We start from the raw sequence: 24,024 nt of genomic DNA, 5'->3' as shown, positions 1-24,024 counted from the left end.
CCTCTGTGTCTGTGTCCAAATTCCCCTCCTCTCATGAGGACACCAGCCTTTGGATTAAGGCCCTCCCTAATCTGGTATGATTTCATCTTAACTTGATTACATCTGCAAAGATCCTCTTTCCAAACATGGTCATATTCATAGGTACTGGGAATTAGAAGTTGAACATACCGTTTTGGGGGACACGATTCAACCCACAACACGTGGTTTTATATTTTTTATTTATCATTCATTCATTCATTCACTCATTCATTCATTCATTTTGAGAGAGTGGGAGTGAGAGAGGGGCAGAGAGAGGGAGAGAGAGAGTCCCAAGGAGGCTCTGTGCTGCCACTGTGGAGCCTGACATGAGGGTCAAACTCACAGAACTGTAAGACCATGACCTGAGTCAAAGTTGGATGTTCAATCGACTGAGCCACCCAGGTACCCCTGTTTATATATGTTCTAAAGAGAATTCTGTTTTCTGTACTCAGACTCATTTGAACTATTGCTTGTCACCTTTCAGATAAGTAATTTAGACTTTGGTCACTTTCTTCCCGCTCTTGATGAGTAGTTCCAGAAGTAAGACCCAGTTTCAGTTCCAGCCTGGCAGATCTCACCATCACAGACATTTAAAGCTGAAAAGAGTCCACCAAAGTCCTTTTGTTTAAATTTTACAGTAAGAGAAGGTAGATAAAGCATCTTAATTTTTGTGACTTGGGTCAGATGGCCATGACCAGAGTAGATAAATGATACCAGGGGCCTTACTTTCAACCAAGGCAAAGCAGTGAGGTAGTATTACAATAAATATCTTTAAAATAGATATTTTAAGGCAAAAGCCCAAGGCTTATTTTTTTATACCTCTTTGAGTCATGCAAAGTTGTCCTTAGTAAAACACCAGGAACCATGGTTGTACGCACAGAAGTCCCACAGTAACATTTGGTTGAATGTTGAAATGAATGTGAACATGCAGAAGATGCATGTGGCATGTGATTATGACTCAGGGAAGCCGTGTGGTATGGAGGATGGGAGGGAAAAGAGCTGACAGCGCACTGGGAGATTTCCTCAAATGATCTCCTTTAATCTTCACACTAGGTCTCACAAGTGCTGCTTGAGGGGGGACTTTCTCAAGGCTCTGACACCCGTGGGAGGCAGCCCTGAGATTTGATCCCAGGCCTGCCTTACTGCGAAGCCCTCATTTAATCTCCTTTGTCCTGCCTGTATTTTCTTTATCAAATTACTCAACTGTAATTTCCTCTGAATTAACATGAGTGATGAAATTATAATTAGGCATTAAATAAGACAATATTCACATGGAAGATGGAGAGTGGAGTTTGCATTATATTTTATAGAGCGTACTTTTTGAAGGTATTTGGGTCAAAAAATTAGACCATCCAACATATGCACTTTCCCCTTCATATCTTTTATTGCTGTTCTTTTAAAATTGGAAAATAGCATGAAACATTTAATAAGGTGGTATGATCATTATTAAATCTTAGCTCTTCTAGTCAGGGCTGTCTGCAGTTTGGTATTTGAGTCAGGGTTACTCCTCAAAAATAAGGACTGACCAACTTGCTGTGTACGTTATAAAGCTATTTTGGCAAAGTGTAATTGTTGGGAGAAAATGGAACAAGAAAAAAGACAGGTAAGTCCTCCCTGCTTTTTCATTTTCAATAACTTCATTCAGCCTGTGAACTATGTCTTAATATTTTCAGAGGTTATTTTTTAAAGACTCTTAAAAAATGTTTATTTATTTTTATTTTTTTTTGATGTTTTATTTATGTTTGAGAGAGAGACAGCATAAGCAGGGGAGAGAGAGGGAGACACAGAATCAGAAGCAGGCTCAAACCGACGTGGGGCTCAAACCCACGAACCAAGAGATCATGACCTGAGCTGAAGTCAGACGCTTAGCCGACTGAGCCACCAGGCACCCCTATTTATTTACTTATTTGAGGGTGAGGGAGGGCAAGAGAGAAAGAGAGAATCCCAAGCCGACTCCATTCTGTTAGCACAGAGCCCTACGCCGGGCTTGATCTCACAAACCATAATATGATGACCTGAGCAGAAATCTAGAGTGAGATGCTTAACCGACTGAGCCACCAAGATGCCCCCAGATTTTTTTTTTGTTATGTAATCTCTACACTCAGCTTAGTGCTCGAAGTTATAACCCCAAGATCAAAAGTTGCACGCTTTACCGAATGAGCCAACCAGGTGCCCCATAGAGGGAGGGTATTTTTAATGATTTTGCATGATTTAAAAATTTAGTGGTTTGGGGCACAGTCCTCAGGGCTTTTTGGTTGTGACAGAAAACTAATTCAAGGATAGTGCTCACTCAAAAGCTGTTGGCTTCCATTGTCAACAGGAATCTACCTCATTCCACTCCTCCCCTCTTCTTTCTTCCACGTTGACTTCATTTTCAGAGATAGGCTTTTACCTCATACCGGCAAAAAATACGCACCAGGGTTATCATTTGCTAGAGGAGCAGCTAAATTGGGGGACTGACTTTCATAGACTAGCTGGAGGTCATGTCATGTGGTCATGTTTGATTAGCCAGGCCTGGATCACAGACTATCTCTGTACCAAGAGTAGAAGAAAACGATTTCTAAAATAAACTTGCCATGTTGTCATCAAAACTGGGAGAAAGAGATGCTTGGGCATGATAGCTTAGAATATAGGTTGTTAGAAGAAGGTACAGCCAGAGCTTTATATTTTTTGATGCTGGGATTTCAGAAAACTAATCTGCTACCCTAAAAGAATATATTCAGTATTAACTAACAATTGCCTGGAAAAGGAAAGAGCCAATAATGCACAATTTGTGGCTGGTTACCAGATGCTGTTACCAGTTTTTGTTTTTGTTTTTAAATTGTACCATTAACAATCCTCTTAAGTAATCATTAACATTTTGGAGCACTTATTGTGTGTCAGCCTCTATGTGAAACACTTTACATATTTCATTTAATTCCTATAGTGGCTTTGTGAAGTTGGCATTAGTATTCTCATTGTGCTGATGAAGAAATGGAAGCTCAAAGTTTGGATTTGATGCAGATGTGTCTGATTTCACTGTTTCACTGCAGTTGCTTTTGTCAGTCCACCTGTGTGACTTTCTCTCTGTCTTCCATGCCTTGGGGACTCCTCCTCCTTCTCCAGGTTTCTCTAAGCAGGTGGCATTCCTTTTGCCTCCTGTACCCTCGCAGCCCACCACTAACTTATCAGTTCTGCCCCTGATGTCTGTTCTCTTTCTTCCACCTCCTTTGCTGTTCCTCTAACCTTCCTGATGAAGGGCCTGAACTCTGATAATAAATTCTCTGTGGTCTTCGTACCTCCAGTCTTAATCTCCCCACCCCTACTTTCCTTAGAGGAACCAGGGTGAATTTTTTTTTTTAATGTTTTTATTTATTTCTAGGAGAGAGAGAGAGAGACAGTGTGAGCAGGGGAGGGTCAGAGAGAGAGGGAGTCACAGACTGAAACAGGCTCCAGACTCTGAGCTGGGAGTCAGCACAGAGCCCGATGCGGGGCTCGAACCCACAAACCGCGAGATCATGACCTAAGCGAAAGTCGGACGCTTAACAGACTAAGCCACCCAGGTGCCCCTTTAAAGTGTAGACCTGAGTTTATCAACCTTCGTTCATCTTGGTTTCTCATTACACTTGGGGTGTGATTCTGACCCCTGCCTGTCTTCCTAGCCTACCTCTTGAGCTTTTCTCTGGCTTTTTTTTTTTTTTTTTTTCTTCTACATCAATCTTCCATCTCACCATGTCCCTTCGTCTTCCTACCCTATTCTTCATTCTCACACCACCTTATCTTTTTAAGTCTTACTTCTTCAAGTCCTATTTAAATATCACTTCTTAAATCCTCTGCCTGGCCGGTTGTTTTTTTATTAAGTAAGCTCTGCACCCTTCGTGGGGCTTGAACTCAACCACAAGATCAAGAGTCACGTGTTCTACCAACTGAGCCAGCCAGGCACCCCCGTCACCTCCTTAAATCCTTAGGGACTTCCCTGCTCCTCAGGTATGAAAATAAGAAACGCTCATCATATCCTTTTCCTTTTTGCACTTATGACAATCTGTAGTTATACATTTGTATCATTATTGGCCCAGTATTCCCCACGAAACCATGTTCTCCAGGAGGGCAGGGACCTAGTCTATTTAGTTAACTTATGCATATCTAACATCCGGACCACAGTGCCAGAAGCATAGTAGGCATTCAAATATATGTTGACTGGATTAACAGACTAATAGCTGAGTATGTCCAAAGCAGTGCATTTTATATTTATGTTTTAACTTTTTTAAAGTAAGCTGTGTGCCCATCATGAGGCTTGAACATAGGACCCCAAGATCAAGAGTTGAACACTCTATTGACTGATGCTCCAAAGCAGTGCATTTTAATTTATTTTTAAAAATTTTTTTATGTCTTTATTTTTTTATTTTTAAGAGAGAGATAGAGAGTGAGCAGGGGAGGGGCAGATAGGGAGGGAGACACAGAATCTGAGGCAGGCTCCAGGCTCTGAGCTGCCAGCACAGGGCCCGACCCAGGGCTTGAACCCACAGACTGTGAGATCATGACCTGAGCCGAAGTCAGACGCCCAATCGACTGAGCCACCCAGGTGCCTCAAAGCAGTGCATTTTAAATGATTGCCCCTTTTTATAGTTCTCACATTCTGATTTCATTTATTACTCAAGAACAAACTCATGTTTAGAGCAATTTTATCCCAACAGCTTTTAGTTTGCTCAGAATGTTAAAGTACAAAATTTCAACCAAGTAAATGTGAAGTTGTAATTGGCTTTATTAAGCAATTCACAAATGGGGTGGCATCCCATCCACCAAGTAGAGGGGCTCGCTGAAGAGTTGTACAAAATGGAAGGTTTTTGCAGGAAGGAGGATGGAATAAGGAGTTAATTGCAAAAGAAAAGAAAGGATTGTTTCAGGCTAGATCATTTTCCCTTAGGGGGAAGGGCTAGGGTCTTATCATGCAGATTACTTCATCTTCTTTTAGTCTTGGAGTAGACGCATGTGACAGATTACCTCATGTTAGTCAGAAAATTCCTGATTGACTGGTTAAGACTATTTCTAGGAAAGGCTGAAACTGCAGTTAAGCTAGGTGTTAAAGCCTGGTTTGGTGACTTGGCTTAAGTGACACCATTTTGGGCGTGTGGGTTTTTTTCTTTTGTTTTTTTGTTTTTTTATTGTTGAGAGAGAGACAGAGTGTGAGCAGGGGAGGAGCAGAGAGAGAGGGAGACACAGAATTCAAAGCAGGCTCCAGGCTCTGAGCTATCAGCACAGAGCCAGATGAGGGGCTCGAACTCACAAGCTGTTGAGATCATGACCTGAACTGAAGTCGGATGCCTAACCGACCGAGCCACCCAGGCATCCCTGTGGTTTTCTTTTTTAACAGGAGTAAGCTTTGCTTCCTCCATTGCTGATTGTTATTGTTAGCAATTCAGATCCTGTACAGTGATGTCCTTCCTTTTCAAAACTTTTGTATCCAAGTCAGCTATAATAAAGTTCTAAATTTTAGGGTATGTAATTCCACTCAATTTTATCTGAACCTGGGTGGGTGGGAGAGGAAGAAAGGAGAAGGCTCTACTCACTTGCTCCAAATGGTTCCCTGGCCAATAACACAGAAGCTGGAACATTCCTATACCTCAGGTGTGCCATTCCCAGAAACCAGGCATCCACATTTAGCTTTCTCCACACATTCTTATGATTTTTGGTTGCTATGTTTGCCCAAAGTGGCTTTGGGAGGAGAAGCTTTCTCTCCAGTGATTTATAGTGATTTATTGTTTACAGCAGTCTTCCATACCTTTTCCATGGACATTGGTAATATTTGTATGGCTCATTGGAGCCCATAGACAAGGCTGTCTGCCCTGGTCAGAGGCGTCGTTATCTCTGCACACTTGGTGCCTTCTGATGCACATAGGCTTGTTGGCTGGGAATCTTATCTCGCCATGATCATTCCAAGTGTTGTGGATAACATAACTTCTTTCTCTCTTTTTAATCCACAGTTGGTCATGTTCAGAGTTTGACCTGAGTGAGATTCGCCTGATAGTTTACCAGGACTGTGAGAGAAGAGGAAGACAAGTCTTATTTGATTCTAAAGCGGTTCACAAGATTGAAGAGGTGGCAACTCAGGTATGACATGCAGATTTGGTTTCATCTTTTTAATTTGTGCTTTTAACCACCTCTCTGGGCAGTCATTTATTAATTCATAATCTTCTCTGGGAGCTATACTGTATGTGTCATTAATGGTTCAGAAGAAGCATAAACAAAGGCTCTCTGCCACCCCAGGCTGTTGCATTTGTATTCTTACTAATATGCCAGGTGAAACTTTTAGCAAAGAATCACAACAGATGTTCAGCAGTGTACTGTAAATATTACTAGAGGTAAATTTGCTGGTGAGTTGCTATTGAGTAAGATTTTGATACCAAACATGTGCTATGTAATAGAAAAGCTGAGAACTCTAAAATTCATAGTGTTAGCCTGATGGGAAGTTAATAGATCATTCTGTCTGGTATTTCTCATAGATAGTAAGAGGTATTACATAGCACTGGGTTCAACAAAATTAAATAGCTTTCCTTACGATAGGGCTTTAGGATGGTAACATACACTGTCCTCTTCAAATGGGAGTGCTTCTTAAGCCCATCTGACCAAGGAAGCTGTATTTACTTCCTTTTTTTTTTTTTTTTTTTTTTTTTTTTGGAATGCAGGGCTGGGGGTGTTGTGGGGTGCGGCATGGCAGTATCTGGAACCCGTAAAGTGAGACCTGAGCAGCCCTTGATCCCTTGGAGCCAGAACAGGAAAGGTTAAGGTCACATGTCCAGGTGAGGAGTAGAGTCTGGTCCTCCCTGAGTCTTCCGGACATCAGCCCAGAGTCGCCTTTAGGCTTTTCATTCTTTTCATGTTCAGTAGCTTGCTATCTATATGGACCAAATTCTGGAAGTTTACAGAATGTGTAGCTAAGTAAATGAATAGTTTATATCACAGTCTTTGTTGCATCAAGGCCAAGGGGCTGTTTTCCTGCTTTTGATAAGGATCATTTCTGCAGGAAGGAAGTATTTGGTTAAAGGCAGTTTAGCTGGGTAGATTCCATAGTGCTTTATAGTGGAAGTCTGCCAGGTAGCTAATCATTACAGTAGTTGTTGGGCTTGTTAGGTTGAGGGGGTGGGGAATCTCTCAGGTGATTCACCTGTAGGCTTTAATGGTAGATTTGTATCAAAGTTTAGGTGAGCCAGCACTTGACAGGACATGGTTTCCCCCTTAATTTCCCACATCATTTCCTGTTTCCCTGAAGGCCTTGCACAGATAGTTTAGTTGGAACACCCACACACCATCTCTAGGGCTCCTAATGGTGGTAACAGGTGGAAAAAAATTCTCTCTGGTTTCCTTTTTTTTTTTTTTTTTAAGTTTATTTATTTAGAGAGAGAGTTCATGCATACATACTGGGGGGAGGGGCAGAGAGAGAGAAAGAGACGATCCCAAGCAGACTCTGCAGCACAGAGCTAGATGTGGGCTCCATTCTGTGAACCATGAGATCATGACCTGAGCCTTAATCAAGACTTGGAACGCTTAACCGACTGAGCCATCCAGGTGCCCCTTACTAGTTTTCAAAGGCAACTGGAATTTTGGTATATCAGAGCAGTGATATTCCTGGAGCTGGGAAAATAAGCTTTCTTGGACCTGCTCATTTAATTTGAAAGATAGGTAGGTCCAGAGAGGTTTGTAACTTGCACAAGGCTACAAAGAGTCCAAACAAACAAGCACTTGACTCACCATCCCAGGTGCTGTCTCCAATTATAGACTGCTCAGTGTGTTGTACCCCAGCCAGAGGGTCTAGCAGTCTGGGAGGCAGCTGTGGACTAGTGTCACTGTGGGCTCTCTGAGGGGCTGTGTTTCTGGCTGAAGTGGTATTAAGTAACTGCTAGATCTGAAGAGGGTGTTGAAGTAGTGCCCGATACCCGGAACTAACTAAGTATGACTTTGAATGCCATCACTGCTGGAGTGACTAATGTTATGGACCAGCACAGTTTGTGTTTTCTGTACATTCTTTTCCCATTTTCAGCCCCCCACTCCCTTGGCAAGCACAAAACGTCATGAGTTTGTATCAGGCACATGACTGCAGGCATTTGCATTAGACCACGAGTGTGACTGTCACATTGGAGATTAGATAAGCTGCAGTTGCATTCATGTTTTTCCAAGCAAAAGCTGCACACAAAAAAGCAAGTAAGACTCAGAATAGAAACAACTTACCATGAATGGCATGGGATGCTTCTGTAGGGAGCAATATATTTTGGTGTAGGAGGAAGGGAAGAATTAATAAAGGTGCATCTTTAGACCTTTATGTCACTGTCATAAAATTAGCAGTGAACTCTACTTAGGGAATATATAGTAGACAATATTCTTTTACTCCTAACCTTTAAAGGCCATGTTTCCATCACATGATATATAATTCACAGGAGCTCCTGTTTCAGAGTTTTGGTTTATCTTTCACAAACACTCTCCTATTACCTTTAAAGGAGTGTAGAGGAGGTGTGTCATTAAAAACACAAACTCAGGCTTTCCAAATTAGTAATTCTGCTTTCCTACTTTCTTCCATTTGCCTGGTAAATTTTTAAAATTTGAAGCAATGTCTTTCTCCACATGAATTTTATAGATTATGACTCTCCTTTAGAGAGAGAGGTCATGGATCCTCTAATGACCAAAACAGAGAGACCAGATCTCAATGATGATTTCAAGAATTGAAAGCTATCAAATCTATGAATTGACATATAAACAGTAGTTGAATCACTTACGACGAATAGTCCTACTACATGATCACCATCATCTGTCTAATTACCCTTCATCAGACCCCCAGGAACCACATTTTTGTCCTCACAGAGAAGGAAAAAAAACTGGTTTTCTGTGCAGCTTAGGAACAACGTAACAGAATGACTTGACAAAGAAGTTCCCAATGAAGAGCGTGCTGAGGAAGCCTGATATGCTTAGCAATCCCTTATCTTGCCTGTCTGTCAACCCAGAAAACAGAGGATGTCCCTATTAAAATGTCAGCCAAGTGCTGTCAAGGAAGTGGTGGTGGCGGCGGCAGCAGCAGCAGCGGTACCTCATCCCATAGTTCTTCCGGGGGATCTTTACAACACGCTAAGGAGCAGCTTCCAAAGTACCAGGTACAATCGTCCCTGCCGAGCGGGATACCCCATGGGGCTGAAGTCATTTACTGTGATTTCTCCACAGGGAATAATAGCTGCTGGAGGCTTCTACTCCAGGAACACGAGCATAAGTATTCCAAAGTGTGCTCCTAAATGTTTCCTGTCAGTGCTCTTTTCACATCGGCTTTTATCTCTTGATAAAAACTGTAATTGAGTCGAGGTGATCCGGTATAATATATAGTGAATGAGGAAGACATATTGCAAATGAGGTAAACGCTTTTGTTTTGCTCCTTTTGTTGTTAGAGCTAGATTAAAACACAGAGTTTTCCAGTTTTGTTATAAAAATTCTAAGGATTCTGGAAATGTATATGGGCATCCTAAGAAAACTGTACTTGTGTACTTGCCATAGAGGAAGAAAATCTTGTTTAGGAGAAGAAAGAAGCAGTAAGATCTAACTTGAGTGTGAGGGATAACGTGGCTGGTAGCGTGTGTGTGTGTGTGTGTGTGTGGCAGTAAAGGTTAGGGATTGGGTTATTGAGAAATATTGGCTAATTAGAAATAAGGGAAGACGTGTTTCATAAATACTGAAAAGGAGAAGGATGTAAACCGATGAAGATGTATCAAAATTCTTTTTCTTTTTTGACTCGTGGAATTTCCATGTTGCTGGAAAAGCAAAGCTGGTAAATTGCCAGCAACCACAGGTCTATAGAATGTTGTTAATTTCACGTTCAGGATCAGTGCCATGCGTTTGCCCTTATATCACAGTGCTCCTCAGTCTCCAGGCAATTTGTGATTTAAAAAGTATACAGTGAAATTTTCAGCCAGTTGAGAATCACAATTGGTGGGTAGACCTTGTACCCCAAGGAAAAGCAGATTATAAAATGGAGGTGGTGGGTGGAAGTTATTAATAAAAAATGTGAAAGACAGTTGGTTTCTGTCTGCATGTAGTGAGAAGTGGTTGGCGTGAGCCTATAACCAGAGAGGAGCCTAGTTAAAACAAGGCTGAGAGATTTATGTTTCTCTTTCCTCCTCTGCAAACATGTATAAGTATGTTGTGTATGTGTTTGTTAGTGTGCGCATGTACATGTGTGTATATAATATGTGTGTGTGGATTTGGAGTTTAATAAAAAGATTGAGAAGGGAATGTTAAGAATGATTCCCATGTTTTGGCTTGGATTGAAAGCATACTAGCAGAGAATGCAGGCCTTGATGGACTGGATCATAGACTGTTGTTTTGTCTTGGTCAGGCTGTGCTGACTCGTTTGGTTGACATTCATATCTGTCATGTTCATCAGATGTCTAGAAACCTATATCCAAATACATTCATTCATGTATCATAATACATTATTGTATAATATTTGTTATATTATCTTTACATATATATAATGATATATGAATGAATGTACTTGGATGTAGTATTCTAGAGTTCAGGGAGAGGTCTGTGCCTGGAGATAAAAGATGTGGGGGATATTCCTATGTAAAGAATAACTAAAATCCTGAGAGGGGTTGAGAATGCAGACGGTGAGTAGGAGTGCCCTCTGAGAAACAATCCTGTTCAAGGGAAGATCTAAGAAAGAAGAGATTCAATAAGGAGGGTAAATAAGAACATCAGATATAGTGAGAGATGTTTAAGAAAGGAAACTGGAAAGTATGCATTGAATTTGACAGAAAGGCAGAGGTCATCACTCAAAGACAGAGGTCAGTTTGAATAGATGAGGCTGCAATAGGTTAACAAGTAGATGAGACCTGGGAAAATGGAGGTAGCGCAGGCCACCGTTTTGGATGATGAAAGGAATGAGAAAGACTGACCAGAAGGTACAGGTGTCAGATATTTGTGAAATATTTTTTTGTAAAACTTCAGAGGTATCAGACCATCTGTCATCTTTTGGACCCTCACAAATCCCTACCTGTGCCAATTGCCATTTTCATTTAACCTATTAATTATTTTGGTGAATAATGCTGAACTATATTTCTATTCAGGATATATATATGTATATATTTTGAAATAATTATTTTTTTAAACTTTCAAGTCAGTTAACATACAGTGTAGTCTTGGCTTCAGGAGTAGAACCCAATGGTTCATCTCTTACATATGACCCCAGTGCTCATCCTGAAAAGTGCCCTCCTTATTGCCTGTCACCCATTTAGCCCTGACCCCCACCTACCTCCCCTTCCAGCAACCCCTCAGTTTATTCTCTGTATTTAAGAGTCTCTTATGGTTTCCCTTTCTCTCTGTTTTTATCTTATTTTTCCTTCCCTTCCCCTATGTTCATCTGTTGAGTTTCTCAAATTTCACATGTGAGTGAAATCAAATGATACCTTTCTCTGACTGACTTATTTTGCTTAGCAGAATACCAAGTAAAGAGTGAGACCCTGTTTTTTCTCAGAATTTAATCTTTAGAGTTTATAAATGTAGATAATAAAAATCTTTATTTTCCATAATAAGATTAAAATGATCTCTGAGGAAACACTTGGATCCTGTATGAAGGTACTGTGTATACAAAATCAGGAACAAAAGTAATAATTTGGGGAAAAAATAGGCAGTCACCATTATGGATTAAGACTATAAAATGATCACTTTCTGCTTTGAGAAATAGTTTTAATTATCCATTAAGAAACTAAAGAAGGACCCATACATAGATCAATAAGTGTTATTTTCTTTAAAAAAATGTTTTTTGTTTATTTATTTTTGAGAGACAGAGAGACGATTCACAAGTGGGGGAGGGGCAGGAAGAGAAGGAGACACAGAATCTGAAGCAGGCTCCAGACTCCAAGCTGTCAGCACAGAGCCCGACATGGGGCTTGAATCCATCCAAAGCAGGATGCTTAACCAACTGAGCCACCTAGATGGCCCAAGAGTTATTTTCTGTTGCATTGCACATCATGTTGTGGCACATATTAACTTTGATTTTGGTTTCTTTAACGTATGGCAGTACACAAGACCAGCTTCCGATGTCAATATGCTAGGGGAAATGATGTTTGGCTCGGTGGCAATGAGTTACAAAGGCTCCACTTTAAAGATACACTATATACGGTGAGTTTGAGCTTCTTTTTCTACTATTGTGAAAAATGGAATGGTGAAGCTGCTTTCTCAATTCAAAAATACTTTCTCCCCCTCCTTTTTTTTTTCTTCTAGTTCTCCTCCACAACTGATGATTAGTAAGGTGTTCTCAGCTAGAATGGGCAGCTTCTGTGGGAGTACAAATAAGTAAGTGTGGGATTTTGTACCAATCCACCCCCTCATTTTTTTTAAGTGGCTGCTTCTGGAAAGAGTCGTTCTTTGAGAGCCATAAGTTTTTTAGAAATGAGAAGTGCTAAGAGTCCACATTAACAAAAGGATTTTTTAAATGGCCATTTTCCAGTATATAATGTGTATGAAAAGGCTTTTGACTTTATTAGCTGGCCTTAAAGACAAATGCCTGTTTATTTCCCAATGCTATTTTATCTTAAAAAACAAAACAAAACAAAACAAAAAAACCCACAACTGGTTGGTTAGTTAATTTATTTCTAAAGAAATGAAGTACATAGTGTGTTCTTCCAGGCTGCCGGGCACATGTATGGCGGGCTGGGCGGTATGTGCTCACCGTCTATTCAGCTGTCAGTGTCGCCTCTCTGACTGCTGGGTGCCTGGGCCAGGCGATACCCTGACCTTCACTCCTGAGTTTTTCCTCCTCTAATTTTATACTTCTTTGTAGACTAAGAAAACTGATGTGTCCAACTTTAACTCTAATTCTGGTACATTTGTTCATATATTTTGAACTTTTCAAACAAATACTTCATATGCTTCATTTTTGAGTAAAACAAAACATTTGCTTTACTTTGGTAAATTTGAAAGAAGTTTGTTATAAATTAAAGGGGTATTCTTAGAGGTCAAATGAAAGCAGTTCTTTTTTTATAATCTTGGGAAATTAAAAAATATTTTTCTTTGTAGATTTGGTACCTTTGAGTAATTTTGCTTACTCTTAAAAAAATAGTGAATTTAACTTGTTGAAGCATTTAACATTGGACTGGCATCACTTAAGTCCGTATGGGAATCGGTGTTTTTTCTTCTGAGATACTCTTTTTTGGACCCTTTCAGTTATACACTAATTCCCTATACTAGAATATCGAGCTCAGAGTTAACCAAAAATTATTTTGGCCCTATTAATGTTATATTCTTCTTGAAGTTTTGATACTTATTTTACTTGTTAATAAATCAAGTAAATTATTAAAATTGGCTTCTCTCACATTTGTGTTTATGAGTAAAAGTCTAATGTCTTAGATGTTGTGAAGTCAAACTCCTATGGGAATCATAATTGCTGTTATATTCTCCACCTGGAACAAGTGAATTGCTCATAGGTGTTAACTAAGAGTTAAGATGAATTTCATTTTGAAGGTTTATGTAAAATCACCCTTGAAATGAATGGTAACATCTTGAGTGTCAGCTGCTAAAACACAGTTTAGAAATGAATAGCAATATCCTGGGTGTCAGTCACCAAAGCAAAATGTGTAGAGTTCCATGTCACATTATGTAATATGGAATTGTTAGGAATGCATTCTTTAGTTTTATAGGTTGGACTCCCTCCAAAAAAGCTTTTCTTGTCTTTTCCTCCAGCAAATCCCCCTAAAGTTTAGTTTCCTTTGGTAGATATGAAACTTTATTCATTTATAAAGAAAAGTCAGAGCAACTGGTAAGTTGTCTGCTTTTGAGAGTTTGTTAGAAAACGGTGTTATTGGGGCGCCTGGGTGGCTTAGTCGGTTAAGCGTCTGACTTTCGCTTAGGTCATGATCTCGCGGTTCGTGGCTTCGAGCCCCGTGTCGGGCTCTGTGCTGACTGCCAGCTCGGAGCCTGGAGCCTGTTTCGGAGTCTGTGACTCCCTCTCTCTCTGACCCTCCCCTGCTCACGCTGTCTCTCTCTCTCCTAGAAATAAATAAAACATTTAAAAAAAAAATTAAAAAAAAAGAAAGAAAACGGTGTTACTCACCTCTTGATATTTTTCTTCTCTCTCTCTTCCCCTCCTTCTCTGGATGTAGTTTACAAGACAGCTTTGAATACATCCACCAGGATCCTAATTTGGGAAAACTGAACACAAATCAGAATAACTTGGGTCCTTGCCGTACTGGAAGTAACCTAGGTAAACTTAGCCGCATAACTGGGCTCTTTCTTTCTGAATGCCACTACTGTGGGCGTGTGTTTTGCTTTATTTGAGTTTGTTGTGTTGTTTTGTTTTTTTTGCATTATCTTTAATCTGTGTTTATTTTTGTGTGTGTGTACTGTGTTGGCCCTCTTCTGTGTGTGTCTGTGTCTAGGTCTGCTGCAGGCATGCGGCAGCAAGCTGCTGCAGGGCGTAGCTGAAGGAGGACCTCTCCGGCTCACCCGGAGTGCTTCTTTCTTTGCAGGTTTGTGTGGAATGCTGAGAACAGTGTGACCCACACACATATTAGTAATAATTCTTGTGCAGTTTCTTAGAAAAAAAAAATCCTATTTGGTGCCTCTCGAGAAATCCCAGGGGCTCTTGAGATATTAGTTTCAAATGCAGCCAAGTGCACAGTGTTTTGAAAATTCCACCAATGGACCTCTATTGTAAGTGTCTTTGCTAACCAGCATAAGCTGATTTTGATCTGAAATGAGCCCTTAGTGTTTCTAAGAGGATTATTATTATTTTTTTTTCCTGGGCCTCTTCTGCTGGTCTGAACTGTTTTCCTTTCCCATGGTATACTTCTATCCATTTATTCACCTGCATCCCACCTGCACAGAGTTTCTCCAAAAGTCACCCTAATAAGAGCATGGAAGACCTCTCGCTCTCTTTCTCTCCTTTTCTCTTCCTCGGCTGCCTCATCTCTCTCTCTACTCTCCTAGCATTTAAGTTGTTTAAATGCAGTTTCTAGGTTCTTTACAGGTATAATCATCTCGGTCTCTGTGGGTAGGTAAATTCTTAAATTTAACTAGCCTTGCTAGCTGATGCTGTTGAATGTCGTTGAAGTCTGGCATGATTAACAAGTGTGGGGAATCTTCATTACTAACATTAAAGGTTATGTTTATGGCAAATGGTATTCCTCATTCTGTTCTTTGTAGCTGGAAGTATGCTAAGCACTATTAGTTAACTGACACGCAGATGAAACTGACACCCTCCCACCTACTTAGAGTGAGGCTAACATGTTTATATGCTCTCTTTAAAATGATGAAAATAAACATTCTTCAAAGACTATCTGGAAAGTATAATAATCAAGCAGGGCCCTGGGCTTCTCACACATTGTAGAGCTTACTATAGCAATATGTCTTCTACCCTCCAGCTCAGTATGTGTGATGAATGTGAAGCATTCCTAGAAGTCTGTAATACTTTAGAGTGTTTTCTAAAATTCATGCCAGGATATAAGTTTTTGTCAGTAACTCTGCAATAGCACTGGGTGTATATGGAAAAGAAATGGAGGAAGAAATATTAAAAAATGAATGTGCTTTTTATCTGCCAAGAGAGTGGGTAATAAACAGGGAAACATTTTTTAAATTTATGAAATGATATTCAAATATTTCTGTTCCCTAAGTTGCCTATAGTTACTAATAAAACTGATTATAAAGCATTTTGAAAATACAGTGCTATTTAAATATTACTGATGAAGAAAATGGCTGGAAGTACCTGCCTGAGAATGTTTGTTCATTGTATCAACTGCATGAATAGTTTATTATTCAGTTTGTTTTAGAAACAGGCATCACTCCAACAAGTTTTTATGCTACAGTAGGTTAAAGACAGGTAATTACTTGGTTCTGTTTTTAGTCTCACTGTTGTTTTTTATGTATTTAATTTTGCTTTCTGGTTAATCTTTATATATAAACATATGCCAATCATCAATAACAGTAGCCTACTTTTAAATGTAAAAATCACTGTAATGGTTTTTAAACAGCTCCTTCTTTGGAAGTTCAGTAACAGTGTTACCTTTTGCCTTTATCTTAGCACATAGCACTCCAGTTGACATGCCAAGCAGAGGACAGAATGAAGACCGGGACAGCGGCATTGCTAGATCAGGTATTTGCACTTCTTTTTATATGTTTAGTTGATAGAGTGAACTGTCCATAATGTGAAGTAGGTGGGAAAATAGAAGACAGGTCTCATCTTCTGGGTGTTTTTCCTTTTCCATATTCTTTTTTTTTTTTTTAATTGATATTTATGTATTTTTGAGAGAGAGAGAGAGAGAGAGTGCGAGCAGGGGAGGGCTAGAGAGAGAGGGAGACACAGAATCCGAAGCAGGTTCCAGGCTCTGAGCTGTCAGCACAGAGCCTGACGCAGGGCTCAAACCCACAAACCATGAGATTGTGACCTGAGCTGAAGTCTGACACTTAACCGACTGAGCCACCCAGGTGCCCCGAAGACAGCAGTTTTGACTGAGAGTGATTTTGGTTCCATGCTGGTACCCATTTCTTCTTGCCTGGAAATTTAACCATAACAAAACTAGCCCCAATGCCAGCCAAGTTCAAGTGCCCCCCTGCCCAGGGCAGGGAGCTGAGCTTTGGGACACTGAGATCTTCAGTGCTCATTCACAGCCTTTGAGGAACTGATGTACTGATGTAGCTCAAAGCTCAGCTACTCCTCTGGTGAGAATGCTGACAGCGCCCCCTAAGGAATGGGGAAATTATCCTAAGCACCATTAAGTACACATAGAAATTTAAAAAGTTCTTTTAGCATTTCATTAGTTACTCTTTACCCTCTCAGATTTTATGTTTGTACAAAAGTTGCTATAAATGAAAATGATACAAGTCTAAGCAGCAGGAATTACATTTTTGATCAAGGGATCACTGCCCAAGTTTACAAAAAAAGATTATGAAGATGAAAAGCAATCAGTTATTTTTATTTAACCGTAAGTAAAGTGTGGTGTGCTTTATATATGACATATATAAACCAAATAAGGGGATCCAGCAAGAAATGACATTTCATTTAATAACTCAGGAGCAGAATTGTACTGAGTGGGATGAAGGGCCCTGTTACCACACAGAAGGAACTTGAGGACTCCTTTGAGCTGTGTCTAAGGGCAAGAGCTGGACACAGAAATGAAAGGAAGGCGAGGACAAAAAGCATCTGAAGCACTGCCTGGCTGGCCTGTTTGGTGAAGATGCCGTGTATCACTGGTAAAACCAGCGGGGAGCTCTTAGCCTTCAGTGGAAGGCAGAGGCTATGTGTCTTATATCTGTTCATCAGGCAAAAAAAAAACCACCCGCCTCCAAGGTCTCCATTTCTAGATCACAGCTTCACTGCCCTTCCTCTAAGTGCAGAATCTACCTCAGATCCAAAGCACAAATCAAAAATCATAGCAGAATCATATGCAAAGGCAGAAACCAAGAGATCTTAAAAGCAGTATTAGGAAAGTTTAAGGCTTGAAGGAATGAGAGAAGGGGTAGCCAAGATAAAAGCCAGATCAGCCTGACTCTGGGACAGAAGAGAGGGTGACTGGTAGGCTCTCCCACAGTGGTAGACTAATTTACTTCTGCAGAGAACTTTCTTCCTCTGATTTTATATTCAATTATCAACAAGCAACTTCCCAGTAAAATTGGCTCAAGGAAGCCTCCTTTTAAAAATAAATTTCTCACAGGGCACCTGGGTGGCTCAGTCGGTTAAGCATCCAACTTTGGCTCAGGTCATGATCTCACAGTTCTTGAGTTCAAGCCCTGCCTCGGTCTCCATGCTGACAGCAACAGAGCGGAGCCTACTTGGGGTTCTCTCTCTCCATCTCTCTACCTCACCCCCACTCACGCACGTAATTGCTCTCTCTCTTTCACTCTCAAAATAAATATATAGACTTTTAAAAAGTAGTAAAATAATCAGAAGAACGATATGAGAAAAACTTTAACAGGTTTTTTCAAACATTTTTATTCAAGTGTTTTAAAATGAACCTTCAGTGTAAGAATACACATCATCATAGTATTCAACTAGGACATGTGTTTTGGCCACTCTGCAGGTACAGGGTGGACCGCACCCAAAATTTGGTCCAGATGTCAAGACTGATGACACCACACACATGCAAGAGGATATGAAAATATTTATCATTCACATAATGACACTCTCTCTCTGGTGAGAGCAGGATGGGCTTCCCAAGCTGGTCAGAAAATGACTTGAGAAGGCAGTCCTAAGAGGAAAGTACATTGCTCTCCAGGCCTATTTCAAGAGATTAGAAAAAGCACAAGTCCAAAATCTAACAGCTCACCTAAAGGAGTTAGAGGCAGAGCAACAAGAACGTCTTAAACCCAGTAGAAGAAGAGAAATAGTAAAAATTAGAGCAGAAATAAACAACATAGAGACCAAAGAAACTATTGAACAGATCAATGAAACCAAGAGTTGGTTTTTTGAAAAAGTAAACAAAATTGACAAACCTCTAGCCAGGCTTATCCAAAAGAAAAGAGAGAGCACCCAAATAGACAGAAAATGACTTGAGAGGGGCGCCTGGGTGGCTCAGTCAGTTAAACGTCCGACTTCAGCTCAGGTCATGATTTCGTGGTTCATGGGTTCGAGTCCCACATTGGGCTCTGTGCTGACAGCTCAGAGCCTGGAGCCTGTTTCAGATTCTGTGTCTCCCTCTCTCTCCTCCCCTCCCCTTCTCATTTGTGCACATTCTCGCTCTCCCTCAAAATAAATAAACGTAAAAAAAAAAAAAAAGAAAGAAAATGCCTTAAGAGACGGGGAAAGGAGATGATCTTCAGGTTTTTATGATGGTTAGGGGTGGGACCAAGGTGAGGGCTTCCACACATGGGTTGAACTTCCTCCTGGTTCCAAAGGAGAGAGCCCCTAGGCTTTCTCATCACCTTGCCCAGATGTGGGGCAGACAAGGAAGGAGTTTGGGGGCAGAAGCTTCAAAGGTATCAGACATCAAAAAATGGAGTCAGACTCTATTACAACGTGGGTCACCATTGAATAATGCCAATTGACATCCCATTTGGATCTGAATTCTTCACTGACTTAACTGATAGAGTGCTTTATAAAGAGTGGCAAGAGTCAAGGGGGGTACTGCTTTGTTTGTCATCTGTGCAGGGGAAAGGCCACGGGGTCCTGATGACCTTGCATGTATACATGTAGGCAAAGTTTGACCTCAGCTCATGTGAGTCTTGGCGGCACTGCTAGTGCTCCTCTGGGAATACAAGAGAACGGGAGGCCCTCAGGAGCTGCTGGGACATCATCTCCCACTCGCTTTCTGTCTCCCCCAAGAAGTTGTCGTAAAACGTTGTCTCCTCACCTCCAGGATTCAGATAAGGTGTGGAGCTTTCTGCCCTGGCCTCCTGAGACTAGAGGTGCAGACTAGAGAACTGCTGAGCTGTGGTCTACAATCTGCTCCCTGGCACCAGGCCTCCTACAACTCAGGGTGCAAGCAGCCGATACCTTTCATGTCCTTTTTGGTGTGTGAGGCAGGGATCACTAGCGACTGGCACTTTTGGTTTATTTTTCTTCCCACAGTTTTTGGTTATTCTCTGAGAATGAATATTTATTTATCTTCAGTCTCACAGATTTGCTGACTCTTTCGCTTTAGTTTTTCCCTTTCTACATTTGCATTCTTATTACCTGTTTAAGAAAAATTAGAATAAAAAACTAATGCAGTTTGCATCTCAAACTATAAAGGGATCTAGAATAATTCTAAACAAAGATGTGTGATATAGTTGTGGGGAGATTTTAAAACTTTATTAAAAGAAGACCTAAGTGAATGGAGAGAGAGAGATGAAGTTTCACAAATAAATATAAGTTCAGTGTGATTTTGATTAAAATTCCTTGTGAAGCCAGACAAAATAACTCTTATTTATGTGGAAGAGCAAAGAACCAAGAGAGTTTTTATACTGCCTCAAAGTCTTTGTAGACATTTCATTCTTAGACTGCAGACTATGAAAAGGCATAGAAAGGTTAAATAACTTGGCGCATAATTGTAGAGGCTGGATCACCAAGCTGGGCTAGAGTTTATGTCCTGGGTAAGGAATTAAAATTTAAGGTATTTTCAATGAAATACTATTCAGTGCTAAAAAGGAATGAGATATCAAGCCATGACAAAATATGAGGGAGACTTAAATTGTATTGCTAAGTGTAAGAAGCCTATCTGAGAAGGCTGCCGACTGCAGGAGTTCAACTGGATGACATCTGGAAAAGGCAAAATCACAGAGACAGTAAGAGGATCAATTGTTTCCAGGACGGGCCAGGGCCAGGGAGGGATGAGCAGATGGAACACAGAGGGTTTTTAGGGAACTGAAAATATTTTGATTGATACTATAGTAGAGGGCATATGTGAGTACATATTTGTTCCAACTCACAGAAAGTACATTAAGAGTGAACTCTGCGGTGAAGTATGGACTCTGGGTGATGATTATGTTTCAGTGTCAGTCCATCAGCTCTATCAAGTTTACCACTCTGGTGAGGATGTTGATCATGGGGCAGGCTCTGTGTATGTGAGAGCAGGGGCTATAGGAAAGGAACTCTGTATCTTCCACTAAGTTTTGTTATGAACCTAGAGCTGCCCTAAAAAATAAAGTCTATTTTTAAAAATTAAAGTGTTTGGAGGCACCTGGGTGGCTCAGTCGGTTGAGCGTGGGACTTTGGCTCAGGTCATGATTTCACGGTTCTTGAGTTCGAGTCCTCTGTCAGGCTCACTGCTGTCAGCACAGAGCCTGCTTCAGGTCTTTTGTTCCTCTCTCTTTCTGCCCCTCCCGGGCTCACACTCTCTCCCAAAAAATAAACAAAATTAAGGTGTTTTGAAATCGTGATGGTGAGGACATTCTGTCTTTTCACTGAAGGAACTTGATAGGAACTTTATTAAAACTTACAATACCTGGGGGGCGCCTGGGTGGCTTAGTTGGTTAAGCGTCCGACTTTCGCTTAGGTCATGATCTCACGGTTCGTGGGTTCGAGCCCCGCGTCGGGCTCTGTGCTGACTGCCAGCTCAGAGCCTGGAGCCTGTTTCAGAGTCTGTGACTCCCTCTCTCTCTGACCCTCCCCTACTCATGCTGTCTCTCTCCTAGAAATAAATAAAACATTAAAAAAAAAATTAAAAAAAAAAAACTTACAATACCTGGGATGCTTTTGAGGACCCCACAGAGTCTTAAAATCAGTCTGTGGTTTGGTAACTACAGTGTGTTAACTAAAATTTGGTTTGCCAATTAACGTATTTGGTTTATTGGAAATGGCATTTTCCTGTCAGACAACAATTACAGCTCTATTAATTTACCTTTAAAAATGTTTCTGTTCTGTTGTAATGGGAAATACAGCGGCTACACTGGAAGGAAACTTGTATTTTTCAAGTGTTCAAGCAAAAACTCTACGGGAAGTACTGTCAGTGTTAAAGTAAAAAAAAGATGATTACTGTGTTTTGGATGTAGCAGCCTCTGTGTCAAGTGTTAAAAGCGTTCAGGGTCAGAGCTCTGCTACTGCTGTCCACCACCACCGCCTCACTACTGCCACTACCACCACAAACCAGCAACAACAACAAAGAGAATTTTTTGAAATGAAGGTAGGAGGAAGAAGGGAAAATCCAAATGCTCTGTATACAGCTTTGGCCACAGGAAACTTTTAACAAATTCAGATTTTGAATTCTGTATAGCAATTTGTTTCTCTAATGCTTTGTTTCTGTCATAATTATCGATTGAGACAGACATCACTGTTCGTCCCATAACCATTTGCTCACTCTTCATGCAGCAACATTTCTTGAGCCTCTTATGTGCCAGGCATTTTCGTAGCATACGATCCTTGATCTCATGGAGTTTATATTCAATAGAGGAAGCACAGATAACAGATAGTAACCTGTAGGTAAGCACTTACACTGAGGACAAATAAAACATATGGGCTGCTCATGGGAGGCCTCTCCAGGAAGGTGAAGTTTACAGCTGACTGGGTTGCTGGTGGTCACAGGCTCCGTGAAGATCAGAGCAAAGAGCATTCAGGCATGGGAACAGCAAAGGACAGACACCGAGAGTGGAAACAGGCTTTGGAGCTTTGTGTATAAGGAATAGCAAGGGGGCTGGAATGTAATAAGAGGGCATGGTATAAGATGAACTTGGAGAGGAAACAAGGGGCCTAATCACATTAACATTTTTTTTTTTTACTATGATGGGATTGTTTCCAAATACACACAGACCAGTGTCAGTCCAGGCTGCAGAAGAGACAGAAGAGTCTAGCCAACTATCAATTGCATTAAATGTTAGTGGAACAGATACTTAAATCCACCCTTTTCTCATGAAAATGGCAGTGAGTTATAGGCCAAAATTAGGCCTGTTCTTCCATTTGAGAGTTATTACCTAAATTTATAGCTTCCTACTGTGTGTGATCAACAGTGATATACCACAGTACTTTAACATAAAAATCATATTAAGTAATATTAACATATTTTGATAAGGGAGATGCTTGATAGCACTAAGCCAGCACTTTGGCTTAATATTTCACTTGTCAACCATAAAAATTTTTATTCAGTATTTTGTAATGAGAAAAGGATTATTCTCTTCCGTTTTTTATTTTAAATTTTTCCATTCTTTTTCATGTGTTTATTACAAGTCCTAGGTTGTTTTCATAATTAACTAATCAGAGATAATAATGCTGTAGTACTCCAAAATGTCATATACTTAGCTTTTCTGTTCCAAGAGTTATCAGAGGGAGTAAATGGCTAGCATTCATTGTGGGGGCTAAGTATTTTACATGTATCAATTTGTTTAATCCTCACAGGAACCTTATGAAATAGGTCAGTGCTTTTCAAAGTTTTCTTTTGTTTGTAGTTCATGCTAATTAATGCATTTAATGTTATGATCCAGTAACAAACATCTTTATATATAACAAATAAAATTTTTGTCAGTTAATAATTAGCATTGCAATATGCTCTTGGTTTTTTTCTTTTTAATTTATTATTTTTTTATTAAAAAAAAATTTTTTAATGTTTTTATTTCTAAGAGAGAGAGAGAGAGAGAGAGAGAGAGAGAGAGAGAGAGAGAGAGAGAGAGAGAGAGAGAATCCCAAGTAGGCTGTGCGCTGTCAGCACAGAGCCCAGTGCAAGGCTCAGTCTCACAAACTGCAAGATCATGAGTTGAAATCAAGTCGAAATCAAGAGTCAGACACTTAACCAAATGAGCCATGCAGCCTTCTGCTTTGCTTTGCTTTGCTTTGCTTTGCTTTGCTTTGCTTGCTTTCTTTCTTTCTTTCTTTCTTTCTTTCTTTCTTTCTTTCTTTCTTTCTTTCTTTAATGTTGGTGTCAATTCACTAGATAATTCACAACTCGCTGGCAGATTGCAGTTCTCATGAAAAAATACTGAGGTATGGTACTTTACTGTCCTCATTTCACAGATGAGAAAGCTAACAGGTTAAGGAAACTGCCCAAGGGTTACATGTTACAGTGGGTGAGTAGCAGAGGTAGGACTTGAACCAAGAACCTGGCCTTTTACTCAGTTTACTAAACTGAATTGTAAAGCAATACATTTAATTTCCAGAATAAATTTGGCCCTCAGAATCATCTCCATCTTGCTTCTGTGACAGGGAAAAGAAGTGTTTATAAAACAAATACTACCCCTCAGCCTTGTCTTCCATCTGCCAGGAAGTTGAATTGATCCACATAAGTCAGGGGGAGAGACAGGGGACCCTAAAGATTTAGGAATAGGGAACGAAGAGCTTGTGTGCCTTATAGGGGACTTTTAGAACTTGAGGATGGGGCACAAATGTCTAATTGGGATTTTTTATTAAGCAATTTTGTGTGATTTTGAGGAAAAACTCTTTTCTGTCTCCCTTAAAAATTCTCAGGAAGATTTCCCACCACTGGTACTTCAAATATGGATCTGATCTTGGACAGTTAAGTCCAACCTTAGGGGTGAAACCAAGCAGAGCAGAGGCAACCTGTTGGGGCTGGCCACATCTGGGTGATACTTATTCACTAATGATTTATTAATTGCCTACTGTGTTCAAGGAGCTGTCCTGGATATGAGGGATGCAAAGATGAT

At 40.4% G+C, this 24,024-nt stretch overlaps 1 protein-coding gene across 5 annotated transcripts in view; it reads left to right on the top strand.

Annotated features, from left to right (window-relative positions):
• Positions 1 to 24,024, top strand: part of FNIP2 (folliculin interacting protein 2) — a 132,558-nt gene that overhangs the window by 62,606 nt on the left and 45,928 nt on the right. For 2 of the 5 annotated variants that reach the window (XM_039217435.1, XM_039217434.1), the window contains exons 2-8: positions 5,979 to 6,105; positions 8,988 to 9,134; positions 12,050 to 12,150; positions 12,253 to 12,324; positions 14,130 to 14,230; positions 14,406 to 14,495; positions 16,046 to 16,117. In XM_039217435.1, the coding sequence (XP_039073366.1) occupies positions 5,979 to 6,105; positions 8,988 to 9,134; positions 12,050 to 12,150; positions 12,253 to 12,324; positions 14,130 to 14,230; positions 14,406 to 14,495; positions 16,046 to 16,117 (710 nt within the window). The remainder of the gene's footprint in view (positions 1 to 5,978; positions 6,106 to 8,987; positions 9,135 to 12,049; positions 12,151 to 12,252; positions 12,325 to 14,129; positions 14,231 to 14,405; positions 14,496 to 16,045; positions 16,118 to 24,024) is intronic. The other 3 variants (XM_039217438.1, XM_039217437.1, XM_039217436.1) reach the window with 2 other exon arrangements.

The sequence above is a fragment of the Hyaena hyaena genome, unplaced genomic scaffold, assembly GCF_003009895.1.
Source record: "Hyaena hyaena isolate Hyena2069 unplaced genomic scaffold, ASM300989v1 scaffold_689, whole genome shotgun sequence".
Taxonomy (NCBI): Eukaryota; Metazoa; Chordata; class Mammalia; order Carnivora; family Hyaenidae; genus Hyaena; species Hyaena hyaena.
Note: the sequence above shows the minus strand (reverse complement) of the source record. Positions and strands in the feature narration are given on the sequence as shown.